This window comes from Asterias amurensis, chromosome 6 (genome assembly GCF_032118995.1).
Source record: "Asterias amurensis chromosome 6, ASM3211899v1".
Taxonomy (NCBI): domain Eukaryota; kingdom Metazoa; phylum Echinodermata; class Asteroidea; order Forcipulatida; family Asteriidae; genus Asterias; species Asterias amurensis.
In genome coordinates, this window is record NC_092653.1 from 21391741 (window position 1) to 21408272 (window position 16532).

At 39.4% G+C, this 16532-nt stretch overlaps 1 protein-coding gene across 1 annotated transcript in view; it reads right to left on the bottom strand.

Annotated features, from left to right (window-relative positions):
- Positions 1-147: 147 nt before the first annotated feature.
- LOC139938334 (carboxypeptidase D-like) overlaps positions 148-16532 on the bottom strand; it is a 35713-nt gene continuing 19328 nt past the window's right edge. The window contains exons 15-24 of the mRNA XM_071933786.1: positions 15666-15774; positions 14189-14391; positions 12046-12167; positions 10443-10638; positions 9684-9825; positions 8214-8363; positions 7225-7350; positions 6239-6303; positions 4769-5198; positions 148-4052 (exon numbers count right to left, since the gene is read on the bottom strand). Coding sequence (XP_071789887.1) covers positions 3793-4052; positions 4769-5198; positions 6239-6303; positions 7225-7350; positions 8214-8363; positions 9684-9825; positions 10443-10638; positions 12046-12167; positions 14189-14391; positions 15666-15774 — 1803 coding nt within the window. The 3' untranslated portion in view covers positions 148-3792. The remainder of the gene's footprint in view (positions 4053-4768; positions 5199-6238; positions 6304-7224; positions 7351-8213; positions 8364-9683; positions 9826-10442; positions 10639-12045; positions 12168-14188; positions 14392-15665; positions 15775-16532) is intronic.

A 16532-nucleotide genomic window follows, 5' to 3' on the forward strand; every position in this document is an offset into this window, starting at 1 on the left:
AATAAAATAAACAAATTACCGGTAATCAACCAATCAGTTAAAAAAAACTTGAATAAAACAAAAGATTAGAATAAGTTTCAAAATAATAGAGAAAAAAAAGAAAAAAGAAAAAAAAGGAAATTAACTGACAAGAAAATGCTTTGCACCAACTCTTCGCTTTAATCAAAGTACTTGTTGACAACAATATGCAACAACAAAATAACAAATGCTTGTATTTTAAGGGCAGGAAATTCATAAATAAAAGTACAATGTTTTTAAAACTACTGTGGAACGGATAAAAATGCAATAATTGGAATAAATTTAAATTTTCTGACAGAAATAAAATGTGGGTTGCGGAATAGAAAAGGATTTCAATGTTGCATTATGGATAAAGACACTTCTGAACTTTCATATTGTTTGAACCTGTTTGCTTTTATCTTAAAGGAACATTACACAATTGTTTTTTGTTAAAAAAACAGTTGCTGTCAGTGTAAGCGATTTATGTAACCCACCATATACATACACTGACAAACCTGTAGAAGTTTGAGATTGATCGGCCATCAGGGTCACAAAAAAAATAGTTAAAAACCGATTACACTTTTTGCATGACATCGATTCAAAAATAAAATGAAAATAAAATGCTCACTGAGCTATAAACTCCAACAAGGAATTAAGTTTAATTTATTTCTCATCAAATATGACATTTCAGACAGAAATATTTCAAGGGATGTTTTCTACTATCATCATCATTAGACTGTGTAAGTTTTATGTATTATCTTGTTTGCTTACCAATTCCGTAATGTTCCTATGAATAAAAATGCTTAGAAACTGCAGAATTGTGACTTATGGGATGTATTTTTGAGAAGTTTAAAAAGTGCGGGTATGTTTTGCAGGCTTTGGAAGACAAGTAAAACTAATAGTTTAAAAAATCTACAAAATATTGGAAAATAATCTCATAACAAGTTCTTGAAGATGATGATATGCTTCTGAAACAGGAATACTTTAAAAGTAGCTAATGCTCCAAATGGGTTGGAATGATGATGCTGACCAATGCTCGCATTTTCCAACAATACCTTTTCGCAAATACCCATTGCGCAAGCGCCGACTGTTAAAAGCAGTGGACACTATTGGTAATTGTCAAAGACTAGCCTTCACAGTTGGTGTATCTCAACATATGCATAAAATAACAAACCTGTGAAAATTTGAGCTCAATCGGTCATCGAAATTGCGAGATAATTATGAAAGAAAAACAACCATTGTCACACGAAATTGTGTGCGTTTAGATGGTTGATTTCGATACCTCAAGTTCTAAACTTGAGGTCTCGAAATCAAATTCGCGGAAAATTACTTCTTTCTCAAAAACTATGGCACTTCAGAGGGAGCCATTTCTCACAATGTTATATACCATCAACCTCTCCCCATTACTCGTCACCAAGAAAGGTTTTACGCTAATAATTATTTTAAGTAATTACCATTAGTGTCCACTGCCTTTAAATGAGGTGCTTTGTGGTCTAGTTATGGATCTTAATTTGATCACCAGCTAGACCACAATGCACCTAATTTCAAGCTTTACACGCGTGCCCGAGTATTTGCAAAAAGGTCTATGGCTTTTCAAGACTTGATAAGTCTTCTGCCACCTAGTGTCAGAAAAGTGTCCAATTGGAAAAAAATTACCAAACTGAACTAAAAACAAAACAGTAATCTTCACAAGTGAGAACTGCATAAATAGTAAGATTGTAAAATAAAAAAATAAAAAATGGAGTGTGTATTGAAGTCAAAGTTCTTCACATAAAAAATCTAGTCTTTGGTTCATTTTCTCGACTATCTATACAGGGGCTAGGTGTTAAAGAAAATAGCAAAATTAAATATTCCTACTTAGTTAAAAAAAAAAAAGGGGGAGGGGAGAGAGCATTTAACCCTTTACTCTGAGCAAGTTCGAGTGCGCACATTTAGTCCACCAGTGGTCGACCACAGACTAGCAACGCACATGTGCAGTGACGTACTCACCCGAACGACTCGTTTGGTAGTCTAGTCAACCTTCCACCTTTTCGCTAAAGTGTCACTGGTTCCCTTCTGCGCTAAACACATGTTAGAATGGAACATGATGTTGGGACCAGTGAAGAAACCACAGGCTCGAGGCTGGTTCCAAATGGACGACCACAGTAGTCAACCAACTGTCGACCAGCCTGGGTTCGAGTCAAATTGGTCAACCTTTAGTTAACCATTGTGCACACTCGAATTTGCTCTCTGTTAACACCATTAATGAACTCACAAGTTCCTAAAAGAGGCAGTACTTTACTTTGCTGACAATTATAACTTTCAAATATTATTTAAATTATATTAATATATTTACACAATATAAACAGTAAATTGTATTATATTATATATCAAATAATAATACCGAATAGAAACAGTTACAGTTATGGAGCATTGTGTACCAAATACAAAACAAAATGCCCAATACTTTAATTCTGGACAAAATGAAAATAACTTTAAAATTGTACGAAGAAAGTTGTTTTTGGAATGCTTCCAATGTCTGATTCCCTGTGCCTTTTTGAATGAAAGGGTGTAAAAGACATTCCAGGAACCTGTCTAATTTTCATCACAACCCTGTTTAGCGATGAGGTATATACCATTTCCAATACAGCAGGCAAGTGATAGGATTGTGTTTTGATGAGACAAGCATGGAATTCGGTAGCAATGGCAGCCATTTTGAAAATCTGCAATGGCCCTAGTTGATTCGCTCTTGGCACGGTCAGCCATTTTAGTGAACAGCCTCAAATTTGGAACATGAGTCAATAGAAGCATTATATAACTTGGTATTGTCATGGCAATGTAATGAGACTGTCATCTAGACAATACAATACAAATGAAGCATGTAGTCAAGGCTCTACATGCAAAGAGCCGTTCCATGCAAGTCGATCTCCAAATGACTGTGTGCTGAATTCCATGCTTGTGTCACCAAAGGCACAATTTCAAAAATATTTACCCTTTTTACCCAACTATACAATTTTTAAGAGTTGTTATAACAAAATTTGGTTTGAATCTATGCATACAGTTTGGCAAGACACATTAACTATAATTCCTTCTCTGCACCCAGGAGTAAATGTGAGGACAAAGGTGGTTCTTGCGATTGATTTAGCTTTGTGCGCTATGTTCTTGTGTTGTGTAACGCATGTAAAAGAACCCAGTGCACTTATCAAAACAAGAAGGGGTTCGCCCTGGTGTTCCTGGCTGTGGCTGTTGTATGCGTCGTAGCACCTTGTAAACCCTTATAAGGTGCTACATAATTGGGTTTCAGAATTCATCACTGCAATAACCTATCTTTCGGAAAGTTTGTATATACTCAGCGCCTTGAGTACCTTGTTTGGCAGACATGTGCGCTTTATAAGACTTTGATATTATTGTACATGGCAGTATAGGCTCCATGGGAGCTGAGATGGTTTAAAGAATGAATTACAATAATGGCCCAATGACCAAGGTTCTATAAGCCTGTTTTTTTAAATGGTGGTCACTATGGGATTACACTGTTTGGTTTGGGTTGATATGATCAGATTCACCCAAACCTAATAGTGTCATATATTTGTGTCCGCCATACCTCAAAATGGCTTATAGCGTTTGAGTGCCATGAGCGTCGCTGCATGGCAGATTTGAGCACTGTACAAGAAGCAAATAATATTATTATTATACTTGGCTCCATCATAGTCAATCTACAATTAGTGTTCACCCTCACAAAGCGGCTGGTGGCGGGCAAGTCTTTGGAGAACCTTTCCGAATGCGGATCGATTTTCCAGTCTCTGCACAGCCATGGCGTCAGTGTGAACTATTCCTTGTGAACATGGTTTCATCATCGCTGGCGGAGTCTAAGAAGTCGTGATACTCAACATTATTCAGGAGTGGGTGCTTTGAGGAATTGTTGAAGCCTTTCAGAGCAATCCGATCCTCGTATTCTTCCTGGTACATCTTCTCTCCGTCCAGACGATAGAATCCTTGTTTCCGACGACCCGTTGATGGAGTGTGGCAGATTCGGATGAGACATAACATGGTTAGGATGAGAAGCAACACTCCAACGACTGAATAAAAGAAGAAGAAAAAAAATATTATTAATATTTTAATAACAGGAATTAATTAGGCACTTAAACATTGCATCAAAGCCCCTTTATCAACTCTTTTCATTGAGCCTGAAGCATTCCTGGAACTCCTTTGGAGTATGCAGCACCAGCAACAGAATAACACACTAGTTGCTAACCATTCAAATCATCAATTTGGTATCCATTTAACAAGGTGTACTCCAAGCTCTGTAATTTAAAGATTGCGGGTTCAAATCCTGGTTTTGTCAGTCACATCACTTAAGTCCTTGAGCAAGACCCTCAATCATAATTTCTTCTCTCTACCCAGGAGTACTAATGAGTACCAGCAAGAGCTGAAGAGTTACCTGTGATGGACAGGCATCCTGTCCAGGGGGAATAGAAATATTCTATGTCGCTCAATGGCAAGGAAACCGGATATAAACACAGGCCTGATGAGCCATATTGGCTTGGGATATTTTTTGATCAGTATAATGCTCTGGTTGTCTTCATGAAAAAGCTGGACTGTTCATCTACATGGTGTTCATACAAGGCTTTATAATAGACCCTTTGACTTTGCCGCCATCTTTGATGTCAAACCATTGTAACCGCATGACTCTCAGCCAATGAAAGCTCTTCATTGACCTAAGTGAGGGAACTGTTTTGGGCTTGTGTCATCATACGCAAGGGTTCTACATGTATATAAGACATTTTGAGTTTACCTGTAACTGTGATAAATATCAATGGCGGCAGACCTAGAATCTCCTTTTTTGCTTCCATCTCAAAATCCACCAGCACCGCTTCATTAGCCATCTCCTTGCTTATAATCAGTTCCCGAGTCTGGGTCCCTGACCCCTCAGCCTCTACAGTCAATGTATAGGTCCCTGGTAGAAGCAGTAGGTGAAAGTCACCCTCTATTGACGATACTGTGTGGTGAGTTTTACCCTGGGTGGATATTTTCGCGCCAGCGACCGGTTGGCCGCGGATGTCACGCACGAAGCCTTTGATGCCACGGTGGGCTTCTTTAAGCATCTCTAGGAGAGAACTGCGATGCTCGTTCCACAGTGGCTGCAGCTGCGACTGCTTCGGATACTTGCAGCAGCCTACTGCTACAGCAATCTCCAAACAGTTTGCAAAATCATAGTTGTAATCCTACAAGAAAAGGAATTATGATAAAGTGCTTAAACAGTACAATTTTATATATTTGTTTACCCTAACACCATCTATTAAAGGCAGTGGACACTATTGGTAATTACTCAAAATAATTATTAGCATAAAAACTTACTTGGTAACGAGTAATGGGGAGAGGTTGACAGTATAAAACATTGTGAGAAACAGCTCCCTCTGAAGTGACATAGTTATCGAGAAAGAAGTAATTTTCCACGAATTTGATTTCAAGACCTCAGATTTAGAACTTGAGGTCTCGAAATCAATCATCTAAACGCACACGACTTCATGTGACAAGGGTTATTTTTCTTTCATTATTATCTCGCAACTTCGATGACCGATTGAGCTCAAATTTTCACAGGTTTGTTATTTTATGCATATGTTGAGATACACCAACTGTGAAGGCTAGTCTTTGACAATAACCAATAGTGTGTACTGCCTTTAAGACGAGTTAAGACTAGACTAGTCTTAACTCTTTGTGAAATCCTCCCAAGGACCTTAAAAAGATTTCTCTTTCTTGTTGTGGCCAGACAAACTCAGTTATACAAGTACCCAGCCTGATATATGGCAGACGTTTTCACCATGGGCGCAGTATTATACAAATACAAGGTTTTGAGGTCCACTCAAACAAAATGTTAAGATAAATGTCCTGCGTCTGCATTTCTCGTACTAATTTGTTTTTCTCTTTGTGTTATTTTCCCTAGTGACGTTTATACAGAAATGAATAGGTGATCTCCTGGCTACAACTTCCAAGGTTCTATCGTCAACTTGGGGTGTGATCCCTGGCTACACAGCAGTTAACGGTTGTATGGCTTCTGACTGGCACCCTCGAACAAAGATATTGACTAATCGGGAGACCACCCAAATAGGGCTACATAGCTCAGTTGGAAGAGCACCGGTATGTAATTCGGAAGTTGTTGGTTCAAATCCCACTCCAGTAAGATTTTCGTTGTTTAAAACCTACCCAGTTAGTTTCCCTTGTGGTTTATTTTAATACTTGATAGAAATGAATGGTCTCTAAATACCTGCATACTACCAGCATAGCTTTCCCAAGCTGCTCCGTTCACTATACCATCCTCAAACTCAGTCGCTGTCAAAAAAATACACAAATACACAACAATGATGATGATGATGGTTTAGAATGCACAAAATTTGGATAATTGGAATTTCACACCATTACTACTTGTATGGAAACACTACAGATCTAAATTATGGGTGCGTTCGTTTAGCTTCCCTGGGTCAGTCCCAGTCCTGCCCCCAGTGCGTTCAAATAGCTTTGACATCATTCCAGGGGCTCACCCGGGTCAGCCCCCAGTGCCATGCTTGTGGAGTGGGTCACCGGGGGGTGACCTGAGGTGCATGCCGTTACCACGAGAGGGCGAGTGTGATCGTTCGATTAGCTCTTGTCAGAGGCTCACCCGAGTGAGCACTGCGGGGTCGACCCACATAAAGAATGATTCACGTAAAGAATGGTAAATTGTATTCTTCATGTAAAAGCAAATATTTAAGCTAAATAGGTTGAATTAAAGCCATTGGACACTTTCTGAACAGAACAAAAATTTAAAGTTCCTACAGGGTTTACAGAAGGTAATGTTGAAAGACTTTCCTTGAAATATTATTCCTGAAATGTTGTTCCATGAAATGCTTTCCTTTCTGAGAAATCATTAAAACAATTATCAATTCTCGATATCGAGAATAACAGATTTATTTTAAACACATGTCATGACATGGCGAAACGTACGGAAACACGAGTGGGTTTTCCCGTTATTTTCTCCCGACATCGATGACCAATTGAGCCTAAATTTTCACAGGTTTGTTGTTTTGTATAAAAGTTGTGATACACGAAGTGTGGGCCTTTGGACAATACTATTTACTGATGTTGTGCGATTGCTTTAAACCTTTATAAACTACTACAGTCATGGCATAGAGTCTCCCAGTAACCGTTAACCTATGGAAAATAAGTTTGCTGACAGATCAGAAAGTAAACTTGAGAATCTTAATATATTCTTACCAGTATCATTGGGGCATGATGGTTTTCCTAAATGCATTGTTGGGTGTAGTTTTGCATACTTCCTTGCAAGGTGAACAAATATGTCGTCATCTGGAGTTGGGTTGGGTAGATTTCTTCCAGCATAAGCTACACAACGTGAAAGAAGTAAGAGATTATTTATTTTATTCACAGAACTCGGGGAAAGTACTGAGTATACAGTGCTAACACACATCGGGTATCGGTAAAAACCAAAATTAATATTCTTTATCTCGATGCAAATTGAACATCTCTAAACATCGTTGCAATACCCGCTGCCAAAACATAGGATTCGAACCGCCTCTAGCTACCGGGCAATCTCGGTAGTCTAGTTGGTATGACACTGCTCTAGAATTGCAAGGGTCGTGGGTTCGAATCCCACGCGAGTAAAATGCCTGTGATATTTTTTTCACAGGACTCAGGAAAGTACTGAGTATACAGTGCTAACACACATCAGTGTATGGGTAAAAACCAAAATGAATAAGAAGTCATTAAACAAATTCATCTTTGAGACACTCCTCGGGCGTGAAAAGCGCTATATAAAAACGGTCTATAAATATTATTTTGCATTGCTAGAGCAGATGTCTTCAGCGAAATCAGCGGTTATCTCAATAGGATTCAAACCAAGAACCCATGGATTATTCAACCCACTTACCCCAGTGGATGCTTCTTGTGTATGGGTATCTGACCACTAGTGTGCCACGGCACTAAACCGCCCTGACATATTGCACATTCTACCCATGGATTATTCAACCCACTTACCCCAGTGGATGCTTCTTGTGTATGGGTATCTGACCATTAGTGTGCCACCGCACTAAACCCCCTGACATATTGCACATTCTACCCATGGATTATTCAACCCACTTACCCCAGTGGGTGCTTCTTGTGTATGGGTATCTGACCACTAGTGTGCCACCGCACTAAACCCCCTGACATATTGCACATTCTACCCATGGATTGTTCAACCCACTTACCCTGGTGGGTGCTTCTTGTGTAAGGGTATCTGACCACTAGTGTGCCACCATATAGGGCCACTGACAGAGTGAACGGTCTGCTCTGCAACCAGCCAATCACAACCCTCGTTTCTGGCTGGAGGTCAGCCTCGCTCCTGTTTACTGCCACACCTAGAGCATAAAATGAAAAATTATTTAGACATGTGCATCAGACCCATCTTCTGATGATACAGTCATCAGAGGGTAGGTTCAAATCCCGGTCATCACACTTGTGTACTTGTGCTTATTTAATTGATAAAATTATCTTGTGAGGCATAACAAATGCAAACTGTATAGAAAGGTTTGCGAATGACTATCTCTAATGAGTTGGGGTGGTTCTGAAAAGAAGTGTTGGTTTCAACTCCAAGAACTCATGGATTGTTCAACCATAGAGTTGAAACCAACGGTTCTTTTCAGAACCACCCTAACTCATATGAGATAGTCATTACATGGTGTTACCGCAAACCTTTCTATATCGTATTTCCACCATGCAAAGTTTCAAATCCTACAAATGCAAACTGGGTGCAGTGTATAATGTAGCAGTGGCATATTATAAGTTATCACACAAGCGCGAGTGGCATACGGCAAAAAAACACAGCGCGTCTGCGTTCCATATCCAACATAGCCGATGGTTGAGTTGGATATGGGACGCAGACGCGCTGTATTTGTCCATATTCCACAAGCGTGCTTGTGATAACGAATATCTTCCAACCTCATATAAGTCAACCTCATAAATAAACATTTCACGCGCAGAGTTTAGAATGTAATTTTTGCACTGACCGTATACGGAGCGTGACGCATTGACACTCACAGTACGCAGAGTGCAATATAAAAACTGGGAGTAGGTTATCACACTCTTATTATCACACTCTGGTTCGAGCATCTGATTGGAGGATTTGCGCGTACGGGAAGATAAGTATTAAAATAGTGTATCAGTCTGGCTGCATAATTTATTACAAGAGCAAGATTTGATCAATGTGAAAGTTCCTTTAAAATTAGTTTGCAAAAGGCAATTTTCTTTATTTAAAGCCATTATACACTTTCGGTAAACAGTATTGTCCAAGTCCCACACTTCGTGTATCACAACTTATATATAAAATAACAATCCTGTGGAAATTAAGGCTCAATCGGACATCGGAGCCGGGAGAAAATAACGGGAAAACCCACTCCTGTTTTCGCGCGTTTCACCGTGTCATGACATGTGTTTATAACAAATCCGTAATTTTTGTTAACAAGAATTTATATTGTTTTACCGTTTTCTCAAAAAGTAAAGCATTTCATGGACTAATATTTCAAGAGAAGTCTTTCACCATTACCTTCTGTAAACCCTGTAAATTATTTGTAAATCTGTGAATTTTTTTTTTTTTTCTGTACCGAAAGGGTCCAATGGCTTTAATTCAAATTTGTGTTGCTTGGATTTGTTTTAATAGATTTGCTAGCGGCTATACTTACTTGGAAAGTCTTGTTCCAGGTCTACATCTTGAGAGTTCCTGGCCCCTTTGTCACCAGAGCAGGTTCCCTCAGAACCCCACACAGTCTCACTCCCATCTGGGTTCATATTGGCTAGTATGTGGATGTGTGTGTTGTCGATCAGCTGTAGGAATGTACACAAAATAATTATTTTTTAAGGATTAGTTAAAACAACAGCAAGAACAGACAATATATATTGGCTTTGCGGTAACACCATGTGTGTATCTACTTGCCAGGTAGAGTTTGTTCTAAAAGACTTAACTCTACTACCGCGGAGTAGATTTATCGGATGTTCGGGAGACTTCTCAGTTCGGAAAAGAACTGTCCTGCTGTTTAACTACTACCCGGGCGGATGGTATAGAAAACAGGCTGAGACTACTACTTTAGCTTATAGAATAGTAATTAACTGTACCACCTAGGAGTCAGTTCCTAAATTGGTCTCAATGTTTCGACAGCTGGCTTTAGTCGCTTTTGTCACCGTCAGGAGACCATTATAGATATTAAGTTTTGTGCAGTTATTTTAAACACATGTATTAAGAAGTATTTGTCAGTGGATGGTTGACCACACTTTAGTAACTGGATGGTTGACCACACTTTACAAACTCCATAAGGAGAAGCAGAGATCATTCAAAATAACAGCTATCATAGAAAGTTTTTTTTCAGACATCCAAGTTTCTTGCTCAAAGAGTTGGGTAAACTCCTAATGCAAATTCAAATAAAAAAGCCATAACAAAGCCTTACCTGTGTAATAGAGTCATCGTTTCCATAGCTATGCAACAAATAATGAGCAAATGCCAGTAATATTTCCCGCCCCACTGGTTCGTTGCCATGGATATTAGCGACAAATTTAACTTCTGGTTTGCCTGGAGTGTGTTGACCAGGATTCTTGCTGATTTCTAGAGCCCAGAGCTGACGAAACTTGGCTGACTGTCCGATGCTGCAAAGAGGATGAGGAGAAAAAAACGGGAAAAACTAGATTTTATTAACTAATAGGTTATCGGTTAGTACTAAGAGTACATGTATGTTTTTTTTACAACATTCCCTACATAATTTTTTTTTACCATTACACTCATGTTCAGTAAAAGCAGTGAACACTATTGGTAATTACTCAAATAGTTATTATCGTAAAATTTATTGTGACAAGGGTGTATTTTCTTTCATAGTTATCTCGTAACTTCAACGACCAATTGAGCTCAAGTTTTCGCAGGTTTGTTGTTCTATGCATGTTGATATACACCAAGTGAGAAGACTGGTCTTTGACAATTACCAAAAGTGTCCACTGTCTTTAAGCACTGTATACTCAGTATTTTCCCAGAGTTCTATGAAAAAATCCATTGGCAAATCATTCAGGTGGGATTAAAATCCATGACCTTTGCATTGCTAGAGCAGTGTCTGACCACCACTGGGCTAGCCGCTGGTTATTCTAATCCTACATGATAGCAGCAGGTATTGCAGCATCTTAATAGATGTTTGTTTAGCACGGAGGATAAAGAACTTGTTTTCATCGTGACAACGATGTGTAATAAAATAGATGTTAAATTTGCATCGGGGATAAAGAATATTAACTTCAGTTTTTACCCATACACCGATGTGTGTTAGCACTGTATACTCAGTATTTTCCCGAGTCCTGTGAAAAAATATCACAGGCATGTTACTCGGGTGGGATTCGAACCCACGACAGAGGCTGCCAAAACATAGGATTCGAACTGCCTCTAGCTGCCGGGCAACCTCGGTAGTCTAGTTGGTAAGACACTGCTCTAGAATTTGCAAGGGTCGTGGGTTCGAATCCCACCCGAGTAACATGCCTGTGATATTTTTTTCACAGGACTCGGGAAAGTACTGAGTATACAGTGCTAACACACATCGGTGTATGGGTAAAAAACCAAAGTAAATGTGTAATAAAGCCATTATACACTTTCGGTACTGAAAAAAAAAAAATATCACAGATTTACAATTAATTTACAGGGTTTACAGAAGGTAACGGTGAAAGACTTCTCTTGAAATATTGTTCCATGAAATGCTTTACTTTTTCGAGAAAACATAAAAACAATATCAATTTTTGATAGCAAAATTATGGAATTATTTTAAACATGACACGGCATAACGTGCGGAAACAAGAGTGGGTTTTCCCATTATTTTCTCCCGACTCCGATGACCGATTGAGCCTAAATTTTCATAGGTTTGTTAGTTTATATATAAGTTGTTATACACAAAGTGACGTGGACAATACTGTTTACCGAAAGTTTATACTGGCTTTAAGCACTGTACAATCAGTACTTTCCCAAGTTCTGTGAAAGAAAAGGAAAATCTACAGGCAAATCACAAGGATGGCAGAACATGTTACCTCTTCAAGTCAGTAATTTCAGGAAAGCCATTTGCCAATCGGCGCAGATATTTCTCAGTCTCGTCGTAGTTATGGTAGATCAAAGTTACCTCTTTATGAAGTTTGGCCGTAATCTCATGCATCTGAATTAGAAACAAAGAATAAATTATTCAAATTAAATTTGTAATTTTGTGATGGAGGGAGAAAAACCTTTACTAGAAGGCACTGGACACTATTGGTACTTACTAACATATAACCATTAGAATAAAACCTTACTTGGTAACGAGTAATGGGTAGCTGTTGATGGTATAAAACATTGTGAGAAACGGCTCCCTCTAAAAGTAACGTAGTTTTTGAGAATGAAGTAATTTTCCATGAATTTGATTTCGAGACGTCAGAGTTAGATGTTGAGGTCCCGAAATTAAGCATCTGAAAGCATTTTGTTCAGCAAGACACTTAACAATTGCTTTGTCCTTAGGATGGAATATGAAGCCGTTGGTCCTGTGTGTTGTGTAAGGCACGTCAAAAAAACCCAGTGCACTTATCAAAAAATAAGTGGTTCGCCCCAGTGTTCATGGTTTGATTGGCAGAATATTGCACCACAGCACCTTGTAACCCATTACGTGGTGCTAAGTATAAAATGGAGTAGATCTCATTATTCATACGAAGTCCCACATCATCCAACGTCAAAATACTGAATGTTAAAGGAACACGTTGCCTTGGATCGGTCGAGTTGGTCTTTGAAAAGCCTTTGTAACCGTTTTTTATAAAATGCATATGGGTAGAAAGCTGTTGTAAAAGTAGAATACAATGATCCACACAAACATGCCTCGAAATTGCGTGGTTTTCCTTTTACCTCGTCGACTAACACGTCGGCCATTTATGGGGGTCAAAATTTTGACTCCCATAAATGGCCGACCATGTTAGTTCGCACAGTAGAAGGAAAACCACGCAATTTCGAGGCAAACTTGTGTGGATCATTGTATTCTACTTTTAAAACATCTTTCCAACCATATGCATTTTATAAAAAACGGTTACAAACGCTTTTGTTTTGACCAACTCGTCCGATCCAAGGCAACGTAATCCTTTAAAGAGCCTTGAGCATCACTGAGTGATGAATATGTGAGCTAAATAAGAAGCCACTATTATTATTATGATTTGGATTAAATACATTAGCAAGATTATTATTAATAGGGGTGTTGTAGCTAAGCTTGGGCAATATCGATTTATTTTATTCACGATGTATCGCCGACAATATATCGCGATATTCGATATAATCGCGATTAATGAAATTTGACATCATCAGTCTTAAATCTCCAAGTGAAAGTTGTAGAAGAGACAGTCCTAGTATAAGAGAGGTGTTCTAATGACCTATTCTTCTGGTTTTACTCCAAATCTATGGGGTATCAGCTAGCAAATACATCGCGATATTTAATCGATATATCGATATATCGCAATTATTGCGATTATTGCGATATATCGCGATATATCAATATTTCGATTAAAACCAAATCCATCCGATATCGAAATCGTGTCAAAATTAATATCTCGATATTCGATAATATCGTGATATCGCCCAAGCTTAGTCGTGGCCGAGTGGATAAGAGCACCGCACTCAAGCTCTGGTGTTTCTGTTCAGCAGAGTGTGGGTTGGAATCTTGGCACTTGTGTCCCTGAGCAAGACAATCTACTATATATGCTTCTCTCCACCCAGGGGTAAATGGGTACCTGTGAGGGCAGAGATGGTTCTTGTGGTTGGTTTACATTTAGCTTAGTTCGCTACATATTTGGCGGCACAGGCTGTATACTCCCCATCAGGGAGCTGAGATTGTTTAAGGAGTGATTTAAGGCACAGTGATCAGGGGTAATAATGTTAGAAGCTATTTGAGACATGCTGTATAGACGATGTGACCTCTGACGTCACTCGAAAACATAACATGATTCGCGCGCATACCGCCGGGCAAAACCTTTGTGTTTTGGCAGCCAGCTAGAAAGTGTATGCAATCTTACCATGACTACGCGTCTTTTTGCCCGGCGAAACATGACGTTTACAGTGTTTTATCAACAGAGGGCGGTTTGAATGTAAACATCGGTCACATCGTCTATGGCGCTATATAAAAACCGATTATTATTATTATTATTATTATTATTATTAAGGATTTACCTGATCCTTCTGTACAGTGAGATGCTTGATGATGGTGAGATACCCAGGGGCATAGAGCCTAAGCTCATGCTCCCCAGGGGTCAGCAGTTGACGGAATGACGCCAATGGTCTTGAGAGGGTGATGTTACGGATATGACCGTCCAATGAGATGATGGCTTCTGGTAGTGGGTGACCCTCGTTATCTTGAACCACACCATGAACACCTAAAACAAGAACATAAATATAAATATTTTAGTTTTATTGATGAGATACATATTTGGTTTGTGGTAACACAACGTGTGTATCTATTTGCAAGGAGGAGTTTGTTTTAGAGAATTGTCTTTCTATATTCTATATGTTCAGGAGACTTCTCAGTTCTGAAAAAAACTGTCCTGCTTTTCAACTATATTTATGAGATATCACCAAACTCACAAGGCTGGATGGCCACTTTAAGGTGAGGGCTACACTGAACTGATTTGGGCTATCGAAACCAAATCAACTGTCACCATAAGCCTTTTTGAGGTATGGTGGACACAATGCAACACTGTAAAGTTGCGGTAAACTTGTGCATATTGACCATAGAAACAGAACATATGTTATTCAGTGAAGTGCGCATTTTAGGCGACGCGGCGTTTACACGTTAATCTAATGATCACCAACATGGTGAGCGTGGCATCAGTCGCGGCTCGTGACTCGCGCGTATCACGTCCGCCATACCTAAAAAAGGCTTATGGGCATGTTGCCACCTACTACTAATATTAATTATAACACCCCTTGCAAGTATTCTGCCTGCCAGGGCTGTATGCTTCGTTTTTGAAAGGGCAAGGGCACCAAGGCATTTTCTTCTTGGTAAAGGGCACCCTATGATGAAATTGCAAACTTGTACTGGAGCATTTCAAGGGCACCAAGGCAATGACCAGGGGACACGGAGGCAATCGCCTCCGTTGCCTCCGTGAAGTACCAGGCCTGGCCTGCTCATTGGTTTAGAGCGCGTCACATGACATGTCTTAGTTTTGCCAGACGACGGCCGTGTGATAGAGCGTCGGTTTGCCATGCGCTAGTCCGACAGACTAGCACATGGCGTGCAATACCCAGACGTCCTGTGCGTGTACGAGGATTATAAATTAATAGTCTGTAACCACTTCGAATTGCACGACACTACATGCAACACAGTAAGTAAAAGTGTATGCAATCTGTATTCGCGTCGTCCGTGGATTGTAGCATTCAGGTCTGTAACTTAATAATAACAGTACAGTATTAAGAAATGTTTGGGGTGTTATAAAACAAATATTGACTGCTTTTACTCGTGCAATGGTTAAAAACTATGACTCCCTCGGTGATCCCCGTAGCGTTCTATTTTCCCTCGACTTCGCCTCGGGAAAATAGAACGCTCCATGGATCACCTCGGGAGTCATAGTTTTAACCATAGCACTCGAAGCTGTCAATATTTGTATACAATTACTGTATTTATAAAGCACCAAAGAACCATGAAGCTTACCTTGTTGAGCTTGTGCAATAAATCCCATGAGAGGTTCCAGATTGTCCTTCCAGAGTTTCTTCAACTCTGTATGGTCAGGATACTTGCAACATGTCACATGACTGCTTATCTGCAAGAGAAGTGCAAAATGTTACAGTTTTGGTTTTGTAAATGTTTTATGTTTCACTCTATATTGCCCTTTAAAGGCAGTGGACACTTTTGGTAATTGTCAAAGACTAGCCTTTACAGTTGGTGTATCTCAACATATGCATAAAATAACAAACCTGTGAAAATTTGGGCTCAATCGGTCATCCAATTTGCGAGATAATAATGGAAGAAAAAAACACCCTTGTCACACGAAGTTGTGTGCATTTAGACGGTTGATTTTGAGACCTCAAGTTCTAAATCTGAAGTCTCGAAATCAAGTTCGTGGAAAATTACTTCTCTCTCGAAAACTATGGCACTTCAGAGGGAGCCGTTTCTCACAATGTTTTATAACATCAACCTCTCCTCATTCCTCGTAATCAAGAAAGGTTTTATGTTAATAATTATTTTGAGTAATTACCAATAGTGTCCGCTGCCTTTAATATGTAATTGCCCTTTAATTATGTGACATGTAAGTGACCCTTTCAGCTGCTGCTGATGGTCATTTTGTTGTATCGTAATTTGGGTGTGATCCCTGGCTACACGGCAGTTAACGGTTGTATGGCTTCTGACTGGCACCCCGCACAAAGATATTGACAAAATAGGGACACTGCCAACATAGGGCTAGATAGCTCAGTTGGTAGAGCGCCGGCACGTTAATCCGGAAGTCATGGGTTAAAAGCCCACTCTACTCGATTCTTTGTTCAACCCCAAAAATCACTTCAAAATTTACCCAGTCAGTTT